At 49.9% G+C, this 22,867-nt stretch overlaps 1 protein-coding gene across 3 annotated transcripts; it reads right to left on the reverse strand.

Moving 5' to 3' along the window:
- Positions 1-1,888: 1,888 nt before the first annotated feature.
- On the reverse strand, positions 1,889-22,280 carry TP53I11 (tumor protein p53 inducible protein 11). Of its 3 annotated transcripts, none has more exons than XM_066552847.1 (7): positions 22,167-22,280; positions 5,385-5,755; positions 4,794-4,852; positions 4,196-4,244; positions 3,667-3,763; positions 3,021-3,122; positions 1,889-2,108 (listed from the first exon to the last, which is right to left on the reverse strand). In XM_066552847.1, the coding sequence occupies exons 2-7, from the start codon at positions 5,511-5,513 to the stop codon at positions 1,975-1,977; spliced, it is 570 nt and encodes a 189-aa protein (XP_066408944.1). In that variant the 5' UTR covers positions 5,514-5,755; positions 22,167-22,280; the 3' UTR covers positions 1,889-1,974. The 3 variants fall into 3 exon arrangements, with proteins under 3 accessions (XP_066408944.1, XP_066408945.1, XP_066408946.1); XM_066552848.1 differs by lacking the exon at positions 22,167-22,280 and adding an exon at positions 21,665-21,759; XM_066552849.1 differs by lacking the exon at positions 22,167-22,280 and adding an exon at positions 8,435-8,539.
- Positions 22,281-22,867: the final 587 nt, after the last annotated feature.

The following is a 22,867-nucleotide window of genomic DNA, read 5'->3' on the forward strand; positions in this document are numbered from 1 at the left end:
GGTCTAATTTCTGATCCTCTCCAGCCTGCATTTGATCATTATCTGCTTCACAGGGAAAGGTTTGCCTCTTAGACCCCACTTCTTCCCTCTGAACAGGAACACTCCTCTAAATTAAACGTTTTAGTTGCTCAGTATCATTTTTGGATGTGCTGAAAGCAGCTTGACAAGCGTGTATTGTTGTGAGGCTCCAGAATTTAGCCTGCTGTTGGATGTTGCCTCTCCATTTGATTTACTTATTAAGCAAAAAACTAAGTTACAGTTGTGATGTTTCCTGATTTAACAATTTCCAATATTCTTATGTGTCAGACATTTTGCATGGCCAGTAAGTACAATGCACACAGTGTCCCAAGCTTATGCAGCTGCTTCTAAATGCCAAAAGCACTAACACAACATACAATAACTACCTACTACCTTCTTCTAACTCTACTAAGATATTAAACAGCAATAGCTGTAGATCCCAGTCTTACCAGTGGCTTGAGGACTGTTGTTCACACAAGCAGTCCTGTTCATGTAGAAATCTTTCTACTGGGATTTTGGAACATCAGCTATATTCCAGGGCGTGCTTTGATCCAGTCAACAGTAGTGCATGAGTAACAAGTCCATATCCTGTACACAGACCTTCTGGCTTTAGTCCCATGGAGAATAAAAAATGCTGCCTCAAGCTGTGGACAGGAATAATCCACAAGGAAAGCACTAGGAAGCAGGGCAGGCAATGCTGTCAAGCCCAGGAGATGTTGGAGAAATTGGCTAGTGAGTACTAAAGCACATTCAGTCTGCCCTTGCCATCATACGCTCCGCTCCTTGCTGTTCTTCATCTCAGTTAAATATTAAATATCTTAATGCTACAAACTTTGGTCCTCTCTTCTCAAGGTCAGAAGAGATGCGATACAGATATTAGCAGAGTGGGAACACCATCTCCCACAGCCAGAGTCCACATCAAGAGGCTATTCACTGACCCAAGCATCTGTGCAGATGCTCTTACTGTTACAGTCCTCTGCTCTTACCAGTGCTAACCACAACAGCACTCCAGCTCCTGCTCAACTAAAGCATCAGATAAAGCTACTGCACACCCACCACTGCTACTACCATCAGTAAAGCTTCAACTGTAGGAAGTGTTCTGGGGTGAAGGGGACAGGACCCCAGCCTAGAAACTTCATGAAACACCCCAAACAAGGGGATGTCTTTGTGCTTAATGGGCTATTTCCAATAGCTTCCTTTACTTCTCACATCTTGTAATTCAAGTTGCTCCACTGTTCCCAGTGCTGTCCCTGCAGAAGGAACAACGAGGGTTCTCCCTCTTGTTTTGCTGTATCTCCTGCCAAGCCCTACACAGCATCTGGTGCAAAACTATGAACTACACAAAAATGCACCTCTAGCAGAGAGGAAAGAAGAGCTGTTTGCAAAGCACTGCACTTGACCCCATCCAGCTCCTGGCTACCTGGACAGTCAGTACTTGCTAAAAGGGGAAAGGGCTGTAAACCAGGGGAGGTGCAAGGCTTACCAAGTAGAGTAGCCAGATCCTTTGTAGGTTGTCCTACTGCCCTGTCTCCTCAGGGATTTGGTTTCAATATGCTGGCCTTATTTTGTGCTTTGTTCCAGTGGGTTCAGAGCCTGTGATCCCATCAGCCAGTACCCCCTAGAAAACTGGCTTTTTTCCCTGAGCCTGCCAGGCCCATACACTTCCCTGAGCCTTCCTCCCCACTGTTCCTCACCTCCTGCAGAGGGGCTGGGGGGTCCCACTGATGTTGCTCCCCCCATTTCACCTGTCAATGCCACCAGCACTGGGTTACACACTGATTCATGCCGGTAAAGAAAGAAACTACTTTAAAACCAAAAGGGACTAACAAAAAAAACCAACAAAAAAAAAAAAAAAAAAAAAAAACCCAACAAAAAAAAACCAAAAAAAATTCTAATGCAAAATTACCGACACAAACTCCCCCCTCCCACCTTTCCCATAACAAAAAAGCCCAGGAATTAGACTTTCTTGGGACGACGTCCAACTTGGTAATAATAATAAATGCTGATGAGGATGAAGAGGGCTCGGCTGACCAGGAGGAGCACGGCACCTGTGGCTATCCGGCTACTCTCAACCAGGGAGACAGTGGTAACTAGAAAAGAAGGAGAGAGACAAGGCAGAGGTTGGTGATGCTAAACCAAAAGGAGACAAATAGCACAATGCTGTTTTCTGCTGCCCTCTAACGCAGGGCTTTGGCAGGAACTGCTGAGCCTTGCAAGCGCAGGAGCTTTCAGCACAGGCTCATTCACATGCACAGTGAACCCATGGCAGAGGCTCTTCACTAGCTTCTTGTCACAGCCTTGAGGCTTGCCATAGACCCCAGAGCTCTACCTTACAGAAACCCTGCTTTCAAACATTCAGGCAGCCTGAAACAGTCACTCAAGCAGATGTGAGTTTCCATTATGCTCAGGTGTTAATCTGGGAGTCATAGCCTCCTGAGTTTGCTTTGTGGCTTGAACTGTGCTGATAAACATTTCTCAATTTTAGGAGCATCTACAAAATATGCACAGTCCACACACATTGCCTCTATTGAACACCTCTCTTTTCTGGCCACGAACACATAGCTCATATCTAAACCAGCTACACACTGAGCTACGGAGACACATATACAAGAACCCCCTCCATTGTTAAATATAGATAAGCTCCCTAGAAACAAGCTAAATGCTATGCTCTGTTTGGGTAACACTAAACATCCCCCTTTTTAGTGTAGGTTGCTAAAATCTTTTCTTGTTAGACCCTGCATCTAGGCAGCCTGCTCCAGCAATGACCTGTGCTGGCTATGAAGCCCAGGACATTTGCAGGGAGAAAAATTAATGAATTGTCAGAGGGTGATGTTCAAGGAGCAGCTCAGGGCAGAGGCTATTCCATGGGGGAGAAAAGAGGCAAGCAGCTGGCAGGGAACATGCTCCACCACTGCCCTACCCACCGTCCGTCCCCACTTCCCACCACGCAGTCTTCACACCCTCCTCCTCCTCCTCGTCCCGGCCGGCCCGCGGGCACTCACCCAGGAACTGCACGGCGAAGTAGCAGGCCTCGGCCAGCAGGCTCCAGCGGATGATGGCCTTCTCGGCGGTGTACAGGGCGTTCCACATGATGAGCGCGATGCCTGCGGGCACAGCGGGGCGCGCTGCCCGAGGGCCGGGACAGCGGCCAGGCCGCGCTTCCCGCCCGCCCCGCGCGGTGCCGCTGCAGGACGCGGGTCGGGCCCCTTTCCTTTCCCACACCGCATCTCCAGCTGCCCGCGCCTCCTTGTCCTGAGCCCCCTTCTCCTGAGCCCTTCCCGGGACGCCGCCGCCTTCCCATGTCCCCTGCCGCTCCCGTGGAGCCCCAGCTCCGGCCCAGCGCCCCTCCCCGGGCCCCCCTGCAGGCTCCCTTTGCTGGGGTACGTGGGGTGATTCCCCAGGGATTCGGAGCATGCACAGCCCTTACCCTACCTGCAGCACACCTGAATCCCTGCTAGGAAAAAGCAGCAGTAGCCAAGCTTTTCAAAGTACCCCTCAGCAATTTCTTTGCTAACAGCAGATGTTCTGCTCTCCAGCTGCAGCAGGTGTCCGGCTGGACACGGACTTTGTCACCTGCTGCCGTTTTGGTCACCTGTCCCCTTACTCTATCGGGCAGCAGCATCCCCAGTACAGTGGTACGGCACTCACTGAGGAGGGCTCCACCATAGAGCCGGATGGGAGTCTTGCTGCTCACCGATTCCTCCTCAAAGATGGCATCGAAGAGCTGGTCAGGGAAAGCGAGGGCCTGGCAGAGGCGAGAGAGAAGCTCAGCAACCTGAACTGGCCACCAAAACATGTCCTCTTGGGCAGCAGCGCTCCAGCATCAGGCCCTTGGGGGATTGGAGCCGCTGGCCAGGAAACTGGCAATTAAGGAAGCGCAGAAATATCACCATGTCAACTATCGGCTGCATGGCTGGTTTTTGTGACCAAGGCTGCCATTCCTTGGTTTATGGGCCCTGCTAATGAAAACAGACTCGCAATGGGAACAAACTGGCAAGGACACTGTTGGCAAAGCCCATTACTGAGACACAGCGAGGGCAAAGGCCTTGCAGGAGAAAGCGGTAGGAGCTGCTGGAGGCAGGGGAGGAACAGAAATGCCAGGGACTGAAGGGCCATGCTGGGGCACCCCTTTAGCAGTCAGGAGCTGGCTCTTGCCAGGACCATGTCCCTCACTCACCATGACAGCAACCCCGGAAAACATGATGGCGGAAACAAGCTGCCAGACCCTGCATGAGAGGGAAGACAGAGAACCCAGCATGAGCTTGGAGGTGACCCCATCACTCATACTTCACAAAGCATTTCTGGCTGCCTGCTCGTTCCCCCTTTATCCTTCCCCTATGCACAAGCAAGACAGCCAGAAACATCCCATGGAAGGACTCAGCTTTCCACATCCCACTAGCTTCAGCCTCAACATGCAGACCAGCCTCCTCCTTCACCCAAGCAAAGGAGAGAAGTAACCCTGCCAAGAGGGTGGTGCAGAGCAGGGTCCCCACAGGACACACCACTTTGTCACACAGTAGAAAAGGAGCTCCTTCAGCCCCACACAGCCCTTGTAGTTCTCTGCACATGCAATGAGACAAGAACTTGAGGGCCTCAGGCTCATTAATGGGGGGAAGAATGCAGAGCTAGTCTAGTTCCACAGCTTGCAAGAAGCCCCTGCAGGGAGCAGTGATGCTGGCACAGCAGCAGAGTTGGTGTCAGAAACCAGAGCTGGCAGGGATACTGTGGCCAAGGGGCCTCAGATGACCTAGCTCCAAGGTGATCCAGTACCTTACCTGAGTCCCAGTGGTTCCCGGACTGCAAACTTGATTTCATTTCCCAGTACTTGGCTAATCTGAAATTCAAATGAAAGGCACAAGCTAAGCAGATCCTTCCCCAGTCTTTAGGCAGTGCTCAGCAGCCCAAAACCACATATCTAATCCCATGTGGGAGTTTATCTCAGAAGGCTGGAAAGAGGAGGAAGACAAAGGATTCAGCTGTGACTTGTTGGTCCCAGCACCCGCTTGATTTCCATGAGGAGCTGCAGCCTCTATGCTCCCTTAATGGGATCAGCACCTGCAGCATGCAGCTGAGGAAGGGTCAACACTAACTCCTGTTTCTTCTTACCTATGGAAGAGGGGAACTCACTCCTCACACACATCACCTGCATGCTCCTGATGGCACACAGGCTCCTGCAGAGCCCTCAGGGTGTTACAGTATCTGTCCTGCTGTCATGTGCACACTGCCCAGAGCTGTTCATGTGAACATGCTCACAATGCCTGGCTGTAACTACCCCAAACCACATGGATGGGCAAACCCTGGTTTGCCTAGCAGAAGGTCCCTTTTCCACCATTAGTGCACATGGGCTTCCTCTCTGCTGGCCTCACCTTAGAGCGATGGACCTCGCCGTCGTCATCCTCCCCGCCGACGCCCAGGATCTTGCGTGTCTTCAGCCTGCTCACCAGGTCGGTCTGGCTGTGCTTCTTCATCAGCGGCGGGGGCTGCTTCGCCGCCATGGTGCTGGCCCTGCCCCACCAGCCCTTGGCTGCCAGGGGGCACAGGGAGGCTGCAGGAAGCGGCTGGCACTGTCACATGAAATTTCACGACGTTTGGGGAAAATAAAACAACCGCTGCCACAAGGTCCTCCTGTTAGGCTGGCAGATGGATCCTCATCCTCACGGGGCAGGGAGCCCTGGCAAACGAGGCCGGCCCCAGTTACAGGTGGCTCATCTCAGAATGATCCTGCTGTCTCCAGGATCTGCCATGGGAGGGGAAAGAAAAAACTCAGAGCAGAGCGGCTTTAGCATGGACATTTAGTTAGAAATGCTTTTGACCTACAAACCATAATCTTGTCTATCCCAGCATGAGGCAGTGCCCAATAGAACCTCTTTGCTGTTTTTCAGATTAGGAGAATTAAGTGTGTCTCAGACTAGGGGAATTAAAATCATTAAGTAATTCTTGGCCTTTTTCCTTTTTCCATTCAATATATCACATTCTTCAGCTGCCATTTCAGGTCAAACCCCAAACAAGTATTAGTTACTTATTTGTGTGTCCCCCCACTCACATGCTGCAGCCCCCAGGCCGTGCCAGAACAACATATTGGCCCCTGAGCAGAAGAAGCCAGAGGCATGATTTTCCCTGAAGATATTTCACTTTGCTTTCAGGGAAATGATGCAAATTTGAAACGACAAATACTATCCGGGATAAGTAAATACAGACAACGAGACTTGAAAAAGATAACTTCTGCCCTGACGTGTGTAAAGCTACAGGTATTGAGTCCCATGAAATCAGCCTCATCCCACAAACATAAAACCCTGGAAACCCTCAGTTCAGAAAGCCTTTTCTTCCAATTTGTCATCTTTTTATCTTGGCTCAGCTAAACACAAACACTTTTTTCCATTTGCCACTTGGCCGTTCCAGAGACCCACAGAAATTTCCCCCAGGCACCAAGCACAGCTAATCCAGCCCAAGCAAGTGTAGGGCTCATGCCCCAGCTGAGCCTTCCCAGAGCTGCCCCAGGAGGAGACAATTTATGCTGATGTCTAAATATTTCAAGAGTCTTTGGAGAGTAATAAAACGAGGTACAATTATTTTGGCACTGTGCATACAAATGTTGTGCCAGTGCCTTGCGAGGGATTTCCCTCTCAAAGGAAAACCCTTCCCTGTGGTTGTTCAGACAAGAACAGCCAGTCCTGTCTGCAAGTGCCCAACGTCACTCTTTCTTGAAGGCAAAGTTAAGAGGTCTTGCTGGGATAGTGCAAAAAGTGAGCCCCATGACCAAGGGTTTAATAAGATCCTTTCAGCAGATCAGGCAAAATGCTTTTCAGTGAGCCAGTTGAGCTACCCAGTGCTTTGGAGGTACTTCTTTTGGATTGTAGCAGGGCTTCTTTGGTCGTGGGTTTTTGCTCTTATTCCACTGAATAACTAAGCCCAGGTTCCTGGAAAGGCAGCACGAAGCCAGATGCAGCAGTCAGGATCTAGAAATATTTCAGAATTGGAACAGTGGAAAACACCACCACAGCAGGAAGGTAGAAGCTGTATACTCAGGCCTACCTTTGAGCACAAGGCAGGAAGCTCAAATGGTAGCTGACAGTAGAAAAGTTTGAAAGATTTATCATGTCTGGGGTTGGCCAACCTAAATTGTTGCAATAAACCGTGTGTATTCAAATCTAGATAATCTGCACACAAAATCCAGGCCAAAGACAGAGCGATGTGTCTAAAAGAAAAGCTCAACTTCTTTAACTAGCTACAGTTTTTGCATTTTTTTTCTGCTCCTGGCTGACCCAGACGAACAAGGTTGGATGCTAGGTGGTTTCCCACCAGAAGTGCTGAAACCAGAGAAGACATGTTGCTGTGGTATTTCTAGCCCAGCATTTTCTGATCAAAGCCATCCATTCCAATCGGGGAGCAACAGTCTTGTGGTGAATGCTCCTCTCTCTCACTCTGAGGCCATCCCACATCTCTGAAGTTAGGGAGGGCCCAAGCAGGAGCATCCTACTGGCTCCCCTCAGGAATAAGAGACCTGAGGCCTGCTGGTCTTGATAGGACTTGAGGTGCTGATAGTGCTGGCCATGCCATCCTGGTACTTCTGGATCTTTCCTGGTTTCTTGCTAGGGGAAGCTTGATGGCCACACCTCCTGCTCTGGCCTCATGGTCAGAAATGCCAGAGAAAAGGAAGGAAAAGGAAGGAAAAGGAAGGAAAAGGAAGGAAAAGGAAGGAAAAGGAAGGAAAAGGAAGGAAAAGGAAGGAAAAGGAAGGAAAAGGAAGGAAAAGGAAGGAAAAGGAAGGAAAAGGAAGGAAAAGGAAGGAAAAGGAAGGAAAAGGAAGGAAAAGGAAGGAAAAGGAAGGAAAAGGAAGGAAAAGGAAGGAAAAGGAAGGAAAAGGAAGGAAAAGGAAGGAAAAGGAAGGAAAAGGAAGGAGGAAAAAAAAAGTAATAGATAATTTCTCCTGAGAGCAAGAAGCAAAGAAAGGTAGGACTCCATGACTCACCAATGAAGACTGCACTGAATAGCTTTGTGATTATAGAGGCAGTTTAGCAACTGGCTCAAGGCCAAAAGATCAAAATTTGCCTTCATCATTTGTCTCGCCAGTTGCTTTCAGGGCAGGAGTTGGTGGAAATTTATCCACATCATCATTAACACTGCTCTCCCATTAAGATTTTCCACTAATTTGTGGTAAGCCACTGGCCAAGAGCTGGGACAACAGAGGCCAAACACAAATGCCAATAAAACAATCTGGTGCATAAAGCCACACTCCTACAGCACAGCTAAGGCATGGCCCGCAGTCAGTCCCACATCTCATTACCCCCCAGGCCAGAGACAGAGCCAGCCTAACGGATGCTGAATATTAATGGCTAATGAGCTAATGAATGCAATTAGTGCTAATTCAGTGACATTCAGAGAGAAGATGCTGAGGATTTGAAAACATTATACTTACATTAATGTATCCTGACACACTGACAGTTTAGAGGATCGTTTCTATTAGCCTGTGAGTTTGCAAAGGGAAACCTCCACCTCCTCTTTCTCCTGCGAGTCTCTCCTCCTTAATCCTTTTCCCAAGCATCACAGGGACTGTGCAGATCAGCCACCATAAACAGGCAATTCCTACTCCCTGCCACAGCTCTCTGTGATGGGCAGTGCCTAAGTGCAGCTGAAAGAGGGTTTTTTCTTCCTAGATCTCTTTTCTTTGCAGGCTCCTTTCAGTGTCAGCTCTCTTGCTCAGCTGTTTAGCATACTGCATTCAGTTTTGATAGCTACTGCTTAGTGGTGCAAAGAAACCTCACTGGTGCCACACCAACGATAGCTCAATCTCTCCCACCTCCACAGCTCTTCCCCCAGCGTCTCTGCCTCCCTCCCAGCGTCTGGAGAGGCGAGCTCCGCAGCGTGGGAGAGAGGAGACTCAACTGCACACGCCACGGTGCTGCAGCAGCCAGGGCTGTGCGCCCACCGTGCAGTGCAGAGCCAGACCCTGCCCCGGCAGCACCCGGAGCTCACTGCCTACAGCTCCTGCCAGCCAGAGCCTGACTGCTCGTGGGTGGAAGCTGCCTGCCTGGGAGGACACGGCTCCCCAGGGCCCTGGGAGCAGGGATGCTGCCTACTGCTAAGCTGGATAGCACTGTCATCCACAGTGCAGCCTTTTACCTGACAAAGCAGGGGTGCTTGAATTAAAGAGGTGGCACTACAGAACTTTTCACTCCAAGGGTTTGATGGCACTTCCAATCTGCAGGCAGAGGAAGAGAGTATGAAACTAGAGCCAAGCTGGGACAATGAAATGTTTATACATATTAGTTGGACACAGTTTGTTCAGCTCTATCATGTTCAGGCCAGGGAGAGGATTCTTGCTCTCCTGTTTTAGAGTTCCCAGGTGAGTATGTCCAAGACAACTCAACATCTTGAGTCTGCTTTGATTTGTTATACCTAAGAATTATCCAAGAAGGTGCAGTGGATGTCTGCACTGGATGTGGATATCAAGCCCAACAGGGCACTTGCCATGCCTACACTTGCCTTGCCATCTTCTACAGAGCACAGGCTGAGAACCAATACTAATACTAAGTAGGAAGCAGAGGCAGTGTCCCTTTCCAACACTGGAGGTCTCTGGGAGCAATCTAGCAGAGCCCAGGGGAGTTCCCCAGCACTGCAGCAGCACAAGGATATGTACATATGAGAGGGGCATCCACCATGGTCACTGTGCTGTAGTGGCCCTCACAAATGGGCTGACACCCACAGCATTTCTCTTGCAAGGGCCCAGCAGCTGTAATGGATTTGTCCAGCTCTTCTGGTGTTCCTCCAGGCTGCGCCAGTTCTGTCTCTGCTGCTGAGGACAGTACTAGGTCCACAGCAGCTACTCTGGACCCCATACCTCATCAGCCACAGAGCTTTTGAGAAAGCCTGGGCTCAAACACATGCTCACATTAAAGAGGAGAGGCAGTGGAAACACAGGTGTGTTAAGGACAGGATCCACAGACCTACCAAGTACCTTGGTCCTTGCAAACATTACACTGTTGCCTAATCCCATGGGACCCAAGACTCCTTTTTTCCCACCACACATGAAGGTTCAGTCTGCTCACTTTTATGTTCTTAAAATGTGTAAACAACCTCAGACACTTCAGGACTCTGAAGTCCTGAGGCATGAGGTAAATTCTCTGTGTCTAACCCAAAAACACACCTGAGAGTCACAAAACATCTTTGTGCATCCTATCTAAATGGCCTAGCAAGAGTTTCCCCTGGAAGCCTGTGGTGCAGCAGACCCTGAGCCAGAACTCCCCATGTCCCATGTAATTACCAAAATATAGCTATTTTCATCCTGTATTTCTGCAACTGCACATCCCAAACCCACAGTGACCAAACCAGCTCCCTGCCTAGATTTCTATCAAGCATGGAGATTTAGACTATTAGAACCTCCCTACCAGCAGCCGGCTGGGAATTAAACTTGATCAAGCCAAAAATAACCTGATGCTCAGGCAGTAAAAACAATTAGCACTCAGCCACCACAGCAGCAGAACGCGGCGGCTGCTCCTGCTCTGTCTGGCACAGTCTGTACCCCCTAAGCAACACGGAGACTTCAGACTTCTCACCTGTAACAAGCCAGGTGCACAGGACTCTGTTCCTACATAAACACCAGCCCTTTCAGCACAGAAGGCTCTTTGCAATACCAGCAGGAAGTATGTCTTGACAGAGGCTCATCCCCAGCCCTGCCACAGCCCCTTAAACAACTCTAAAAGGCGCAGGGAGCTGCTTCCTCAAGCAACTCTAAAAGGCACAGGGAGACTGTCATCCCTAGGAGATACCTACAAGCCTGGGCAGTAGATTCCCTGCCCCTAAATTATGAAAATGCAAAGCAAGATCCTTAGGTCAAAGGACATCTTTACTGGTGCCTCCAGACCATCTCCCAAACCATCTGCAATGCACCAAGAGCCTCAGGCCCATCTAAAGCTCACCCTTCAGGCTGACCACATCTCATGGCCAGACACCATTGGATGGGCTTTCCAAAGCTGTTTGTGAGAGGTGCAGAGCTGCCTGTGACCACGAAGCCTCCACTTGCAAGGCAGTGGCACCCAGTGCCTACAGCAGCTCTGGCAACCTCAGACCTAATGGATATGGCCAGCATCACCCCTCAACAGGGGACAAGGAGTCCTCTGCAGCCTGCTGGGGAAGAAAGAGTTAACTTGCGTTGTTTACTCAGTCACCACTTCATGCAAAAAAGGACATCCAAAGTCTGCTCAGCCTTTTCCATGCATCCTCTCCTCTGTCTGCTTCAGGGTTGCTTTAGCCCAAGCAGGCTCAGCGCCCCTGCACCCTCCTGCACACTGTTCCTCTGCAGCCCCTGGGTGCAGCAGCTCCTGCCCCCAAGCTCCCTGGGGCTGTACAAACATCCTGCCCCAAGAAGAACCACTGTTGGCTATATCCCACAGCATCAGGGAGGTACGGCCCATCTCCGGGATTTTATTGCCCATAGGTTTCAAATTTCCTTTTGCAGAGAGCACAGGAAAGTTTCTGTCTGTGTTGCAGGATGTGTTATACAGCAATCAAAACCTGTAAAGTGCTCAGTTCCCCCAGAACAGGATAAAAAAGCTCTGTTGCTCTACTAGTTTCTCAGATGGGAGCTATAATTAAACACAGCAACCTCTCTCCTGCTGGCCTGCCAAGCACCACCTGCAGCAACTCACTGACCCCTCTGTGCAAGCCTGTGCAGCACCTCAGGGGAGAAATGCTTGTCTGCCTCTCACAGCAGCTGGCAGGGCAGCCTGTGACATGCTGCATGTGCTCGGGCTCCCCATGGGTGCCCAGCTGGACACCTGGCCCCACCGTGGCCCCTCTGTACGGGCTCAGGGGGCCGCTGCCACGGGGGACAAGCAGATTTCACCCTTCAGCTACCACACACGTGCACTCATACCCCATGTGCAAGCCTGGCCACGCCACCCTGCCTCCTCAAGCAGCCCATCCCTGGCTGCTGAGGTGTGTTTTGGCTGCAAATACAAAGGATGTAAGGTACAAGCACAACGGTGTACAACAGCTGCTTCAGCAGCTCTCATCTGTGTTACTTACATAAAAGTCCACCCCCTGCATCATCTTCTCTCTGCCACCGAGGCTCTCAGCCCAGCCAGCCACAGCAATCCATCACCTCAAAGCTGCCCTAGCTCTCCCCAAAGGCTCTGGCTGCCACCTCCCCACCCAGCCCCTTGCTGTCTCAACAGATGGCCACAACCAAGCAGTTAAGTTTCCCAGGAAGCTGGGAGGATGGAGAGAGAGATAGGGAAGTAGGACATATTAGGATCGGTACTGTTTTTCTTTAAAGGCATTAAAAGAGGAGAATTCCTCTTTGATTCCCAGCTGCCTTAGACAGGTGTTTGTGAGAGACAGCCCCAGAAGCTTAAGAGGCCATCTGTCCTGCAGACGATTTCTACAGGGAAACATTAGAAGGAAAAATAAAACCCATATGCACACACACAGAAACACACACAAAAAAAACCCCAACCCACCCAAGCAAATCAACCCTTGCTACTGAAAAAGAGCAGCTTAAAAAGCTAGGAGAGCCCTTCAACCAAACAGGGTAATACAAGCCAGTTTTACAGGAACTACGATGCAATTGCATTTCATCTCCTCTGCCTTGCACCTGAGGTATAGCAGAGGCTCAAAGGAACTCTATGGAAAGACCCTGGGAGGAGCAGGGAGGAGTCCATACATACAGTGCCTATCCACAACACTGCTGGACACTGAACCTTCACACTAACATGGAGCTTCTTGGCACTTCTTTTCCTGACAACCTCAGACGTCCCCAAATTTTCTTTCTACTGTGTCCCCAAGCACCTGACAAGAGACTTTCATAAATGCTCCAGGAAGCCAATGCTCTTTATTCTCAACAATTCCCTGCACCTCTGTCCTTTTCCAGAACACAAAAGAAAATTGTTAAGAAACTACAATTTGGGACATTAAGTTCCCTGAGCCACATACAGGCACAATATCCATCTGTATACTGTCACTGAAATAGTGATTTCAAAGCCATTTTCGATGAATTCCCTCCCCAAAGACAATAATCTACACCTCCAGCAACATTAGTTCTCTATCTGCAGTCCTGGGACTTACTCAGCACAATGCAACCACTGTGATTTATTCACTCTCAACATGTCTACAACCATGAAATGGAAGATGAAATTAGCCTGTTCCACTCCAGAACCGCAAAAGCAGATTCCCAACCAGTTTCATGGACCAATTTGCAGCCCCAGCCTGAGAACAACTCCTGCAGGACAGCCCAACAGCATCAGATTATTTTATTCCATTTGTGTAGAAAACAAAGAGTTTCTCATCTCCATAGTCTGTCATGATATGGCCAGATGTGCAGTCTAGGCAAACACAATAGGGAGGAAAAAGGGCAGACGAATAAATTTGCATTAATCAGGAAGATTGCCTTTTGGTCTAGCCAGGATATTTCTTGAGTCCCAGGCACATAGGCACTCATAGGACTCACACCTCTCATTGTACAAGCAATAAAGTTTCCTTCCATGACACAGAAGTTCTGTAGATCCAGCCTGATATGAAATGGCCCAAGCAACTAACAACCCTGTTATAGAGCATTTCCCATACACATGGTTACATCTTCATCCTGGATAAAATAATAAAGGTTTACTATTTATATAAATACATTTTATTTATAAACAATGTTATATATTAATAAAGCAAATATAAATGTACATATATATATACATATAAATATATGTATTTGTACATGAAGGTATGTATATAAATATATATTATATATACACACACACACAAATAAGAGACATGGGTTGATTTGTGTGAACTTACTTTGGGTCCCACTGCATGATCTCTTGACTGATTAGTAAAGAGAATTCAGACCACCAGACCAACCATGTATGCTGGCGTTCACCTGTATTTTGGTCTCAAGGGTGAGAGGAGCAGCTTGTGCCAGACTCCTTCCTGGGAGATGTCATCTGGAGTCTCAACTCCTGCTTCTAGGTCAACCATTTACTGCCCTGAAGACTGATACCACCTGTGACCTCTCAGCCCTGGACTACCACCTACACATCACTTGGACCCATCACTGCAGCTTGGGAACACCTTCTCACATCTCCCCTAATAATTTGCCAACATTTCCTGTTCATTTATACACAATTAGAACTCTGGGTTTATTGCTCCCTCATGGCTCCTTAGACATTAAATAAACCCAGACATGCAGACAGGCTCAGGGAGTTGCTTAGCAAAAATATGATGAAGAAGGCCTCCCAACAAAACACATACTTCAACTACTTGATAGCCCATCCCAACTTGGCAAAAATCTCCCTCTGACACCTTAGCAGTTTCTATAGCAACAGGTTACTGCTAAAAATGTCAGATGCAAAATTCCCCATGTTGGGCAAACAGGAGCTAGGAGGACAGATTTAGAAGAGGAAAACTTCTAAATAGCTGCTGCCAGAGCTAGCACAAGCTCTGCTAATTCACAAGTTGGTGGTGAAACAACTTGAAAGAAACTTCTAGCAACCCACTAGAGGGGGAACACGTGGTGCACAGGGACACCTCTGTGGAGCACTGTTCCACAGCATCCCTCAGAACGAGAAGGAGCCACGAGTATCCCCCTCTCCTGCAATGAGGCACTTGAAAATGAAACCAGCTGTTTTTAGGAACAGAACTACAGCACAGCATGCAGAATAGGAAACCTGAAAGCCAAACTATTAGATTATAGATTTGGCATTACTGCTGCTCCTTCCATAAAAATCCAGACTGGGTCATTAAACCTCTGAGAGCTTAGTTTTCCCAGATGCATATGAAAAGTAAATCTACCACAGATCACACAGCTTATGTGCAGCAGGTGAGACATCTTACAAACAACAGCCCAGCCACTGTACCCCACCAGTGCCAGGTCGTGACACCTCAGCCTGCACTGTGGACTCCTGAGTCGCACTTGGTTCATGTTACACAGAACATGTCAGAAGTAGAAATGCCCTTCCTGGCCTGACTAACAACCAGCTTAGCATGAAATTGATTTTTTCTTTCTGTCTTCATTCACTGCTGGTGGGAGAAAGCACTGTGGAAAGCTTGGGGTGAACGTCACATAGATACTGCCTTTACGCACACCAGAAACTCTCAGAAGAGTCTCGTGGTCACATTAAACACAGATGCAGAAAATCAAAGCGGCCACAGCTCAGCAGAGAGCTGCATAGGGGAGGAAGGCGGAAGGAAGCCCACCACACTAACAACAAGTGACTTTATTTGCCAGTGTGGTTCTCAAGTCAGAGGCTTGAAGAACTCAAAGGCTTTCCCTACGAACACAGCACCCACCCCTCTGGAACTCACCCACCCGACTTTGCTTTTATGTGCTGCTGAGTCAGGGGAAAACTGCATGCAGCCATGTATGTGGATGTGCACGTGTTTGTTTATGCATGAGCTGTCAAGCCCCCAATTATGCACAGATCAACAAGGCTCTTTGAATTCCCCGACTGTGAAGTGCGTGACATTTAATCTGAGCCCTCCTTTCGGATTTCATATCGTGCATTATCAACAATGGCTATTCAGCACACAAGTACCCTTTAGAAAGCTTTCATCAGAAAAAAGAACTCATATAAAGGAGATTGAAAGAGACAATGTCTTCAATGCATGACAGGTTCTCCAGCTTCCGCAAAAGACCGGTGTATGTGTACTGTGAAGAGCACACACAGAGTCAATCTGCCCCCAGCCCAGAGTAAAAGCACTTCATGGGTGGAGAGAATGAAGTTTGGAAGCATCAACTATAACCTGAATCTGTACATCTCATCTTTTAGGCTCCCTCGGAAATAGGCAGGGTGAGCCAACCCCCAGAGGTGTCCATTCTAGGACAAGATGCATTATCCTCTGCAATGTTTCACCTCTTTCCATATACCACAGGAGGAGTCTGGATGATGAGCATGACTAGCTTTTGATTGCTTTTATATGGATGGATGAGATCAAGATCCTTGCAGAGAACTTTTCACTTCCTGATCCTAGGCAAACCCTGTCTGATTTTTGCCCATCTTACAGCATGGAGCCACACTTTGGGATTATGAAAAAGCTGGACAACAACATGCCAGAAGAGTTATGGAGATGCTATGTCCTATAGTCACAGCCACAAAGGACCCACATCAGCCTAAGGAACTAAAGCAAGATGTCTCTTTCCATAGCGGAGAGGAGGCAAAGGGGTGGACACCAGTATGTGGCATGAACAGCCGGGGTGACAAAGGATATCTTGAGAACTGAGAGGTCCTGCAGGAGCTCTCTCCATCTTGCCTGGCACATGCAGGAGAAGTCTTAGGAAAAAAATGTTAAAGGTAGTACTGACTAGTTCTTCTCCCTACTTTTGTTTGATTCCTCTACCCCCAGGGACAAGGAGGCAACAGAGAGATTCAGGCAGCCAAATGATAGCAGTATCAGTGCTGACAAATCAAGGTCTCAAGTAACCATGGAAAACACAGCATTGCCAGATGTCTCATCTCTACTATCAAAGGTGGTTTAAGGACCTTCCCTTCTTTTTCAGTTTTAAGTCTCAGACACTTGGGTACAACAAGTTCCAGTAATATCAGGATCATCCATCAGGACTCTGTGTGTTTGTGTGTATACACACACGGTGCCTTGCTACTGTGCTTGTATACATCTGTCTACAAACATACAGCACAGCTCCTGCTTAGAAGAGCTCATGACACAGAAGTGTCAGGTTTTAGTCAACACCTTCCCTTGTAATGTCATTTCCATGCAGCCAGGGCTCTGAGGGTTTCAGGTTGGCCTCTTCTCCCCCATGTCCTTTGACTAATGACAGGCACTTGGTTTGCATGGTGATGTGATGCAGGGAATAAATTGGCTGGAGGGGATAAGCTCAACTGCTTTATTATTTCTCCATCCATCAACTCTCAATGCATCTTGCTTGTCCAGAGATTTACACAGTGGATGTTGTCACAGTTCATGGAAGGGATTGGAAGAATTCCCGATGGGTTTTTGCCAGCAGACAAGGCAAGAACACCCTAAGGAGAAAACGGTTGCACTGGGCAGAGCAGTAGGGCAGGAGGGTGGAAGGATGCACCATAGGTGCCTGCTGTTCAGAAGCACACCAGATCTCTGGTTAGCACTCACAGAGACTCCACCAGCAATGCTGATATTAAAGTCAGCTAAATTTTACTCTCACTTTACCATGAAAACAACCTGAGAAAACACAGACCGATGGTCTAAATTCTTTGGTCCTGTTCAGTGCAACCTTTGTCTCCTGGTAGATTTCTGCTTTCTGTGGAGTAATGCTTGGATGCTCTTTATTGGTATTGAGCGGCTTCTACATAAACTTTTCTTCCTAGGCCACAAAGAAAATGTTGGGGAAAAGCCAATGCCACCCAACTCCCCTGGATTCAGTATTGTGGTTTTTGAATTTCCCTCTCCCTCTACAAGGAGGCAGCTCATGTTTATACCTACTTGGAATACAACAAACATCTACCGTGAATGGCATGCTAGGCAGCTAAAATTAAATGTCCAACAGAAAGACTAAGAGGGACTTAAAACCATGGACCTTTAAGATATCTTGTTTCTTCAGAAAATAGCCTGCTTCCTGGAGCTCTGCCTAAGACTGGCAATACAGTCCTCCATTTCCACAACACAGTCCTTCCTTAGGACTCCATAAAACATGGCAGAGTGTCTGCACCCAGGCTGTGCTCCAGCATTGCCCACTCATCTCTCACAGCTTTGCAGCTACACAGTATGGGGCACTAGTGAGGCTGCTGCCTGGCTGGGTGCATGCCATGCACAGCAAGGCAGGGCCAGACAGCCAGGAAGGCTGAACTAAAGGCACCTTCTTGGCTGTCAGGAAGGATTGGAAGCACAGATGTCCGTGGGAATCTGCCTGCTCTTTCTCACATCTATCTCCATCTGCAGCAGCCCTAGCTGGAAGCCCAGAAAGAAACTGCAGCGACCAACAAGGGCTGGGATTATCTTAGGGCTCAGCAGTGGAATTCCTGGAACAACATCTGTTGGCTGAAAGAGCTTCTCAAGTCTTTATAGGACCACAAGCATCCGACACCAGAGGTTCCTGTTTCACTCAGAAGGTGGCGCCACCACAAAAAGTGCCTGTGCTGCCATCGTGGGTTACTGAATGAACAGGTACTCAGACAAAAACACCATCTGAGTCACCCATGAAGTTTCCTGAAGACTTGTGGGTTTTCTCTGCAGGTCTCTTTTTTTGGCTGCTGACACAGACTCAAACTGTTTACTTTCTCAACCCAGGCAGGATACAGCTAAAAACAAGAGGGTTGCAAGCCTTTGTGTGCTGCTCTGCCTGCACCTGCCCCTCTGGGCCATGCAGTCAAAGTGCTGCTGCCTAATTTTAGTACCAAAAGGAGGGATTCCTCCCTCTCTGGTTTGCGGCAGCAGGCAGCTGCAGAGGGGACTGCACACTAATCTCCCTCTAAAATACAGAACCCCTTCAAATAAATAATTAGGTGGCCAGTGTTATCTGACACTCCCCTGCGTGCATCTCCCGCTACACCAACTTATCGTATAATGCCACTCCTCAGGAGACCGGACTAGTGAACCGCGGATTTATTCCTAACTGCTTTTCTCCCCATGCCCTCCTCTGTGCCTTTGACTTAAATTATGTTAATCCAAATCCCTAACAAAAACATCTAGGAAACTCTGCATCAATGAAGCCAGCTACCAGTCCCTATGCTTAGGCTTCTGATTTTAGCCCCTTAGGTTCAGAAAGTGAGCACATGGTTCCTGACCACCAACATCAGCAGAAGCTGCTCAACCTTCAGCACTAGACCCAACTACAATGGTTTTGATAATTTCCCTGTTTTGGTGATGGATCTCTCCTCCCTAAAATGACAGCAGCAGTCAGTATAAATCTGCAGCAGAGCTTCTTACAGACTCTGGTCCTTGATTTTGCCCTGTAAGATGATCTGGGTAAGGATCCAAACAAAGTCTGATATAAATGAGTCAGGTACAGCCTAGGCAAGGGCTTCGCCATCAAAACCAGAGCACAAATATGCTCAAAAAGTTCTTACTTTGCATACAGAGGGATAGAAAGACATTTACAGATTTAGGTAATTGGAGCATATACCCACTGCTCAGAATGAGGATGAGAGACTTATGCATATTGTGAAACCCAGAAGGAAAGTTTGCTACTGGGGTTTCACCAGAGGCCTGGGAGGCAGAGCTGTGGGGCCAGCACTGTGTGGTGGGCCTTCCAGTAAAACCCTGTGCACATCCAAGCCTCTTCTTGTCCATCTGTCATCCAGGGTCAGCCACGCTAACCGGCACCACAGATGGGCACTGAAACACATGGAGATGCACTAAACCCTGCAGATGACACAACTTCACTAACAGAAGAAGACCAAGAAGGCCAGAGAGTCATTTATCATTTGTAAACTCTCAAGAGCGTCTTTGGTTATAGCTGGATTTCTTTTTTAACATCTTTTAGCATCTTGAGCAGGAACTTTTCGAACATGGAGTGAACTCATGCTAGCCTGTGATCTCCAGGACAGCACCAAACCCATATTTTCCAAGGGAAGGCAGAAAGCAATGCGAACAGGGAACACCTGGTCACCTCTTAAGTGTTATTTTTCCTGCTCTGGAAAAAATCCAAATGTATTTTGTGGCCAGCATTGAGTCTTTTCCTCCCAAGACTTATTTTCACATTCCTACATCAAAAATACAAAACCCAGAAGATCTACATTCTATAAATAATGTCCCAATAGTGCCAAGGTCACCAAGCCGTTCCCTCTGGCACCAGGCCAGACGTCAAACATAAACAATCTCAACATCTTTCTGGTTCACGTGTGCTTTTATCCTGTGCCAAGGGAAAGCTTGTAGCCAAAAACGTAGCACTAAGAAGACAGACACCCCCACCTCATGCACAGCTCCACCCAGGTCAACACGCAGCCTCCTGGGCAGCCCGGTGGGAAGGCAGCCAGTCCTGCCTGCGTCAGAGGGACGTACACTTTGTGTTCTAATGGCATTTAGCAGTTTTCACCAGAAATTTGGGGGCTTACTGGGCGAGGACCAAGCACACACTTCGCACAGAACATTTCATGATCCAAACAGCTCAAAGTGATATTTGTAACAAGCCTGTGGTACCATCCCTCCCAGCCCCGACTATTCAACATGGTGACCTTCAGAGAGCTGCAGGACCAGTGAACACCAGCTGCAGATGTACTCCTGGCATTTTGCACGCTTCAGCACTCAATGCTCAATGAGAACAATAGGAAAACGTTTCCCTTTGGATCACACCCCAGCTTCCAAGCAGCTCCAAACGGACTGAAAACCTCAGGGGAGGGCATGTCTGTGGCTTGTTCTCCAAGAGATCAATGGCCACCCTAAGCCTCACCTTGCTGTGCATCTTTGGAGATGCTCTTCTGTTCATATCTTAACAATAAAACCACTACAATAAAAACTACAGGCCCACAAGCAGAAAGGACCAACTTCTCTTGAGGCTGTAGAGCAGAGCTCACCTTCTCAGCCTCCTGTCTGGGACAACCACCTACCCATGGGAGATCTCCCTTCACCTTGCTCTGCTCTGCAGTTGAAGAACAAGAACACACATATACTAAAGCAACCAAGTGCCCCCTTTTCTCAGCTGCCATCAGTATCCAGCCCCTCACTGCTGAGAGCACCAGGACACCACAGGTTCATGGTGTCCCTCACACTCTGCTGTGCACTCATCAGGTGCATATTTATGCAACCTAGTTGAGACAAGGCTAGGGCTAGTTGAGGTGCTTTCATGCTGAGTCTTAAGACCTTGTTTATTTTGGGGTTTTGCCAAAACCTTTCTTAGGAGATTTCCTCCCTGGGCAGACTCCCCTGCTTGAACTGTAACTACTATTTATTTGTTTAAAAATCACTTTCCTCATCCACAAGCCCTGAATGCCCTTATTCAGCAGACTGCTCTACTGCAGACAGAGTTACTGAACAAGTTATTTATGCCAAGTCCAGAATAGCCAGTGCTCTTGCACACTCTGTAGTTTCTCATGGCTAGCTGTGCTAGTGGTACCCTAATGTCAACAAGGCTTTGGTTGCTGCTGGCACTTGTAACTCCCAGCCTTTGCAGACTGAGGGGATTAAATGGTACCCATTTAATCATTAGCAGCCCTGATTCTCAGGCAGCTGCAAGAGGGTCAGGTTCCTTGCTCAGGTAAGAAAAAGGCTCACTGAACTCCAACTCCAAGCAGCGCTGAGGCAGGGCAAGGAGCAGGTGCTGAATAAGGCGCTGCTTCTTGCTCAGCCTGGTTTACTCAGTCGGAGCTGAACTCAACAGAGAAGCCTAATCGCTGCTGCTCTAGACAGAGCTGCCCAGATGGGACAGCCAGACCCCGTAAGAGGCATAGCAGACCGCTCAGCACGCAGGAATGTGCAAGCCCTGGCGGGGATGCATAGCCCGCTGAGAGCTGGCTTTCCTCACCTTCCCCTCTGTGATGGCCGGGGGTCTGTCCCGGCTCCCTCCCGCATCGCGGCTCCCGCCCCCTGCCCCTCTCCCTCCATCCCCCGCAAGCAGCTCGCCGTCCACCATGGCCATGCCCTCCTTGCGGCCAGGGCTCCCGAGCACACCCACGGGATTGCATCCCACGGGGAGCACAGCTGTGCTACCTTCCCTCATCCCACCCCACGCTCAGCAACGCTCAGCCACCGAGGCTGACCCCCTAGCCAGGACTCAGCCTCCCCTTTTAGGCACCTGAAGTACTCATCTGGGGACCGTGGTTCTCCGGTGACGCTTCCCGAGTGGACGGAAAGGAACGGAGCACTTCCAGGAAAGAAGTGACATCGGACCCCTGCCTCTGAGTCGAGTAACAGCCAGGGGAAAGCCCTCGTCACAAAGCCAAGGGACCGCCTGCGCGTCACCTCGGCACGGCTGCTGTCCCTCCAACGCTCGGAGCAACCTGCCACCCTCCCACCAGGATACAACGCTGCACCACCTCCTCCTCCACCCATCCTACCCGGACCGGGCACGGTCCCATCGCAGCCAGCACAAGGGCTGATCCCTCTCCTTAAGCCCCTGTCCGTCCGTCGGTCCATCCATCCCTCCCCCGTCCGTGCTGACTGCGAGGGGAAGCGGGGCCGGCTGCCAGCACCGGGCTCCCGCGGGGCGCAGCAGCGGCGTCCGCGCTCCCATTCCCCGGGACCCCGAGGGGCGGCGGGGAAAGTCCGCGGCGCGGGGGGACGCGCACAGCACTCACCGCCCTAGCGCAGGTCCCGGCGGCGGGGGACAGTCCCGAGGGCTCGGCTCTGCTGCCCCATGGGCAGAGCGGTCCGGGGGCGGCCGCGGCGGCGCGCAGCCCGCAGGCGGCCAGACTGAGCCCGGCCCCCGCGCGGCGCCGCCTTTACCGCGCCCGCCCGCCCCGCCCGCGCCGGCCCACGGCGGGCGGGACCCGCCACCGCCACCGCCACTGCCACCGCCACCGCCCGACGGGGTGGCCTCGCCGCCCGGCCCGGGCTGGCCCCGCGCAGGAGCGCTGCGTTACCTGCGGGCTGCGCTGGGTCCCGTGTGCCTTCTGTGCAGGTTACGCGTGGGCCACCTGTGACCGCATCTTGACGCGTGGGAACAAAGAGCGGCGTCCGGGGCCGGGTTCCTGCGGGGGAAGGAGGGGCGGGGGCATTCATGGAAAAAATCCCATGGGAGAAACAAAAGGCTCCTGTCCCACCCGGCCCGTCGGGGAGCTGCCGGAGGGGGTCCCACCGCTTCATGTCCGACGGGTTGGAGCTACCGAGGGTCGGCAGCGGCACTGTCCCGGTCCTTCTCTGCGGTACAAGTGGGGCCTCGATCGTGCTGGTCAGGGCCGCGTGGTTTCGAGGACTGCTTTACGATTCCCTGAGAAAGACAAAAAGGAATAAACGTGGGCGCAGGGGAACACGCATAGTTTTTCCAGGTGCAGCGGAA

Source organism: Molothrus aeneus, chromosome 6 (assembly GCF_037042795.1).
Source record: "Molothrus aeneus isolate 106 chromosome 6, BPBGC_Maene_1.0, whole genome shotgun sequence".
Classification (NCBI taxonomy): domain Eukaryota; kingdom Metazoa; phylum Chordata; class Aves; order Passeriformes; family Icteridae; genus Molothrus; species Molothrus aeneus.

What these genes read in the sequence shown, in the direction of transcription:
- TP53I11 (XM_066552847.1), bottom strand. Translation starts at nt 5,513, where the DNA reads ATGGCGGCGAAGCAGCCCCCGCCGCTGATGAAGAAGCACAGCCAGACC. An exon ending in GCGAGGTCCATCGCTCTAAG is followed by an intron (nt 4,853 to 5,384) that starts GTGAGGCCAGCA and finishes TTTGAATTTCAG; the next exon opens with ATTAGCCAAGTACTGGGAAA. An exon ending in CTATGGTGGAGCCCTCCTCA is followed by an intron (nt 3,123 to 3,666) that starts GTGAGTGCCGTA and finishes CTGTGCCCGCAG; the next exon opens with GCATCGCGCTCATCATGTGG.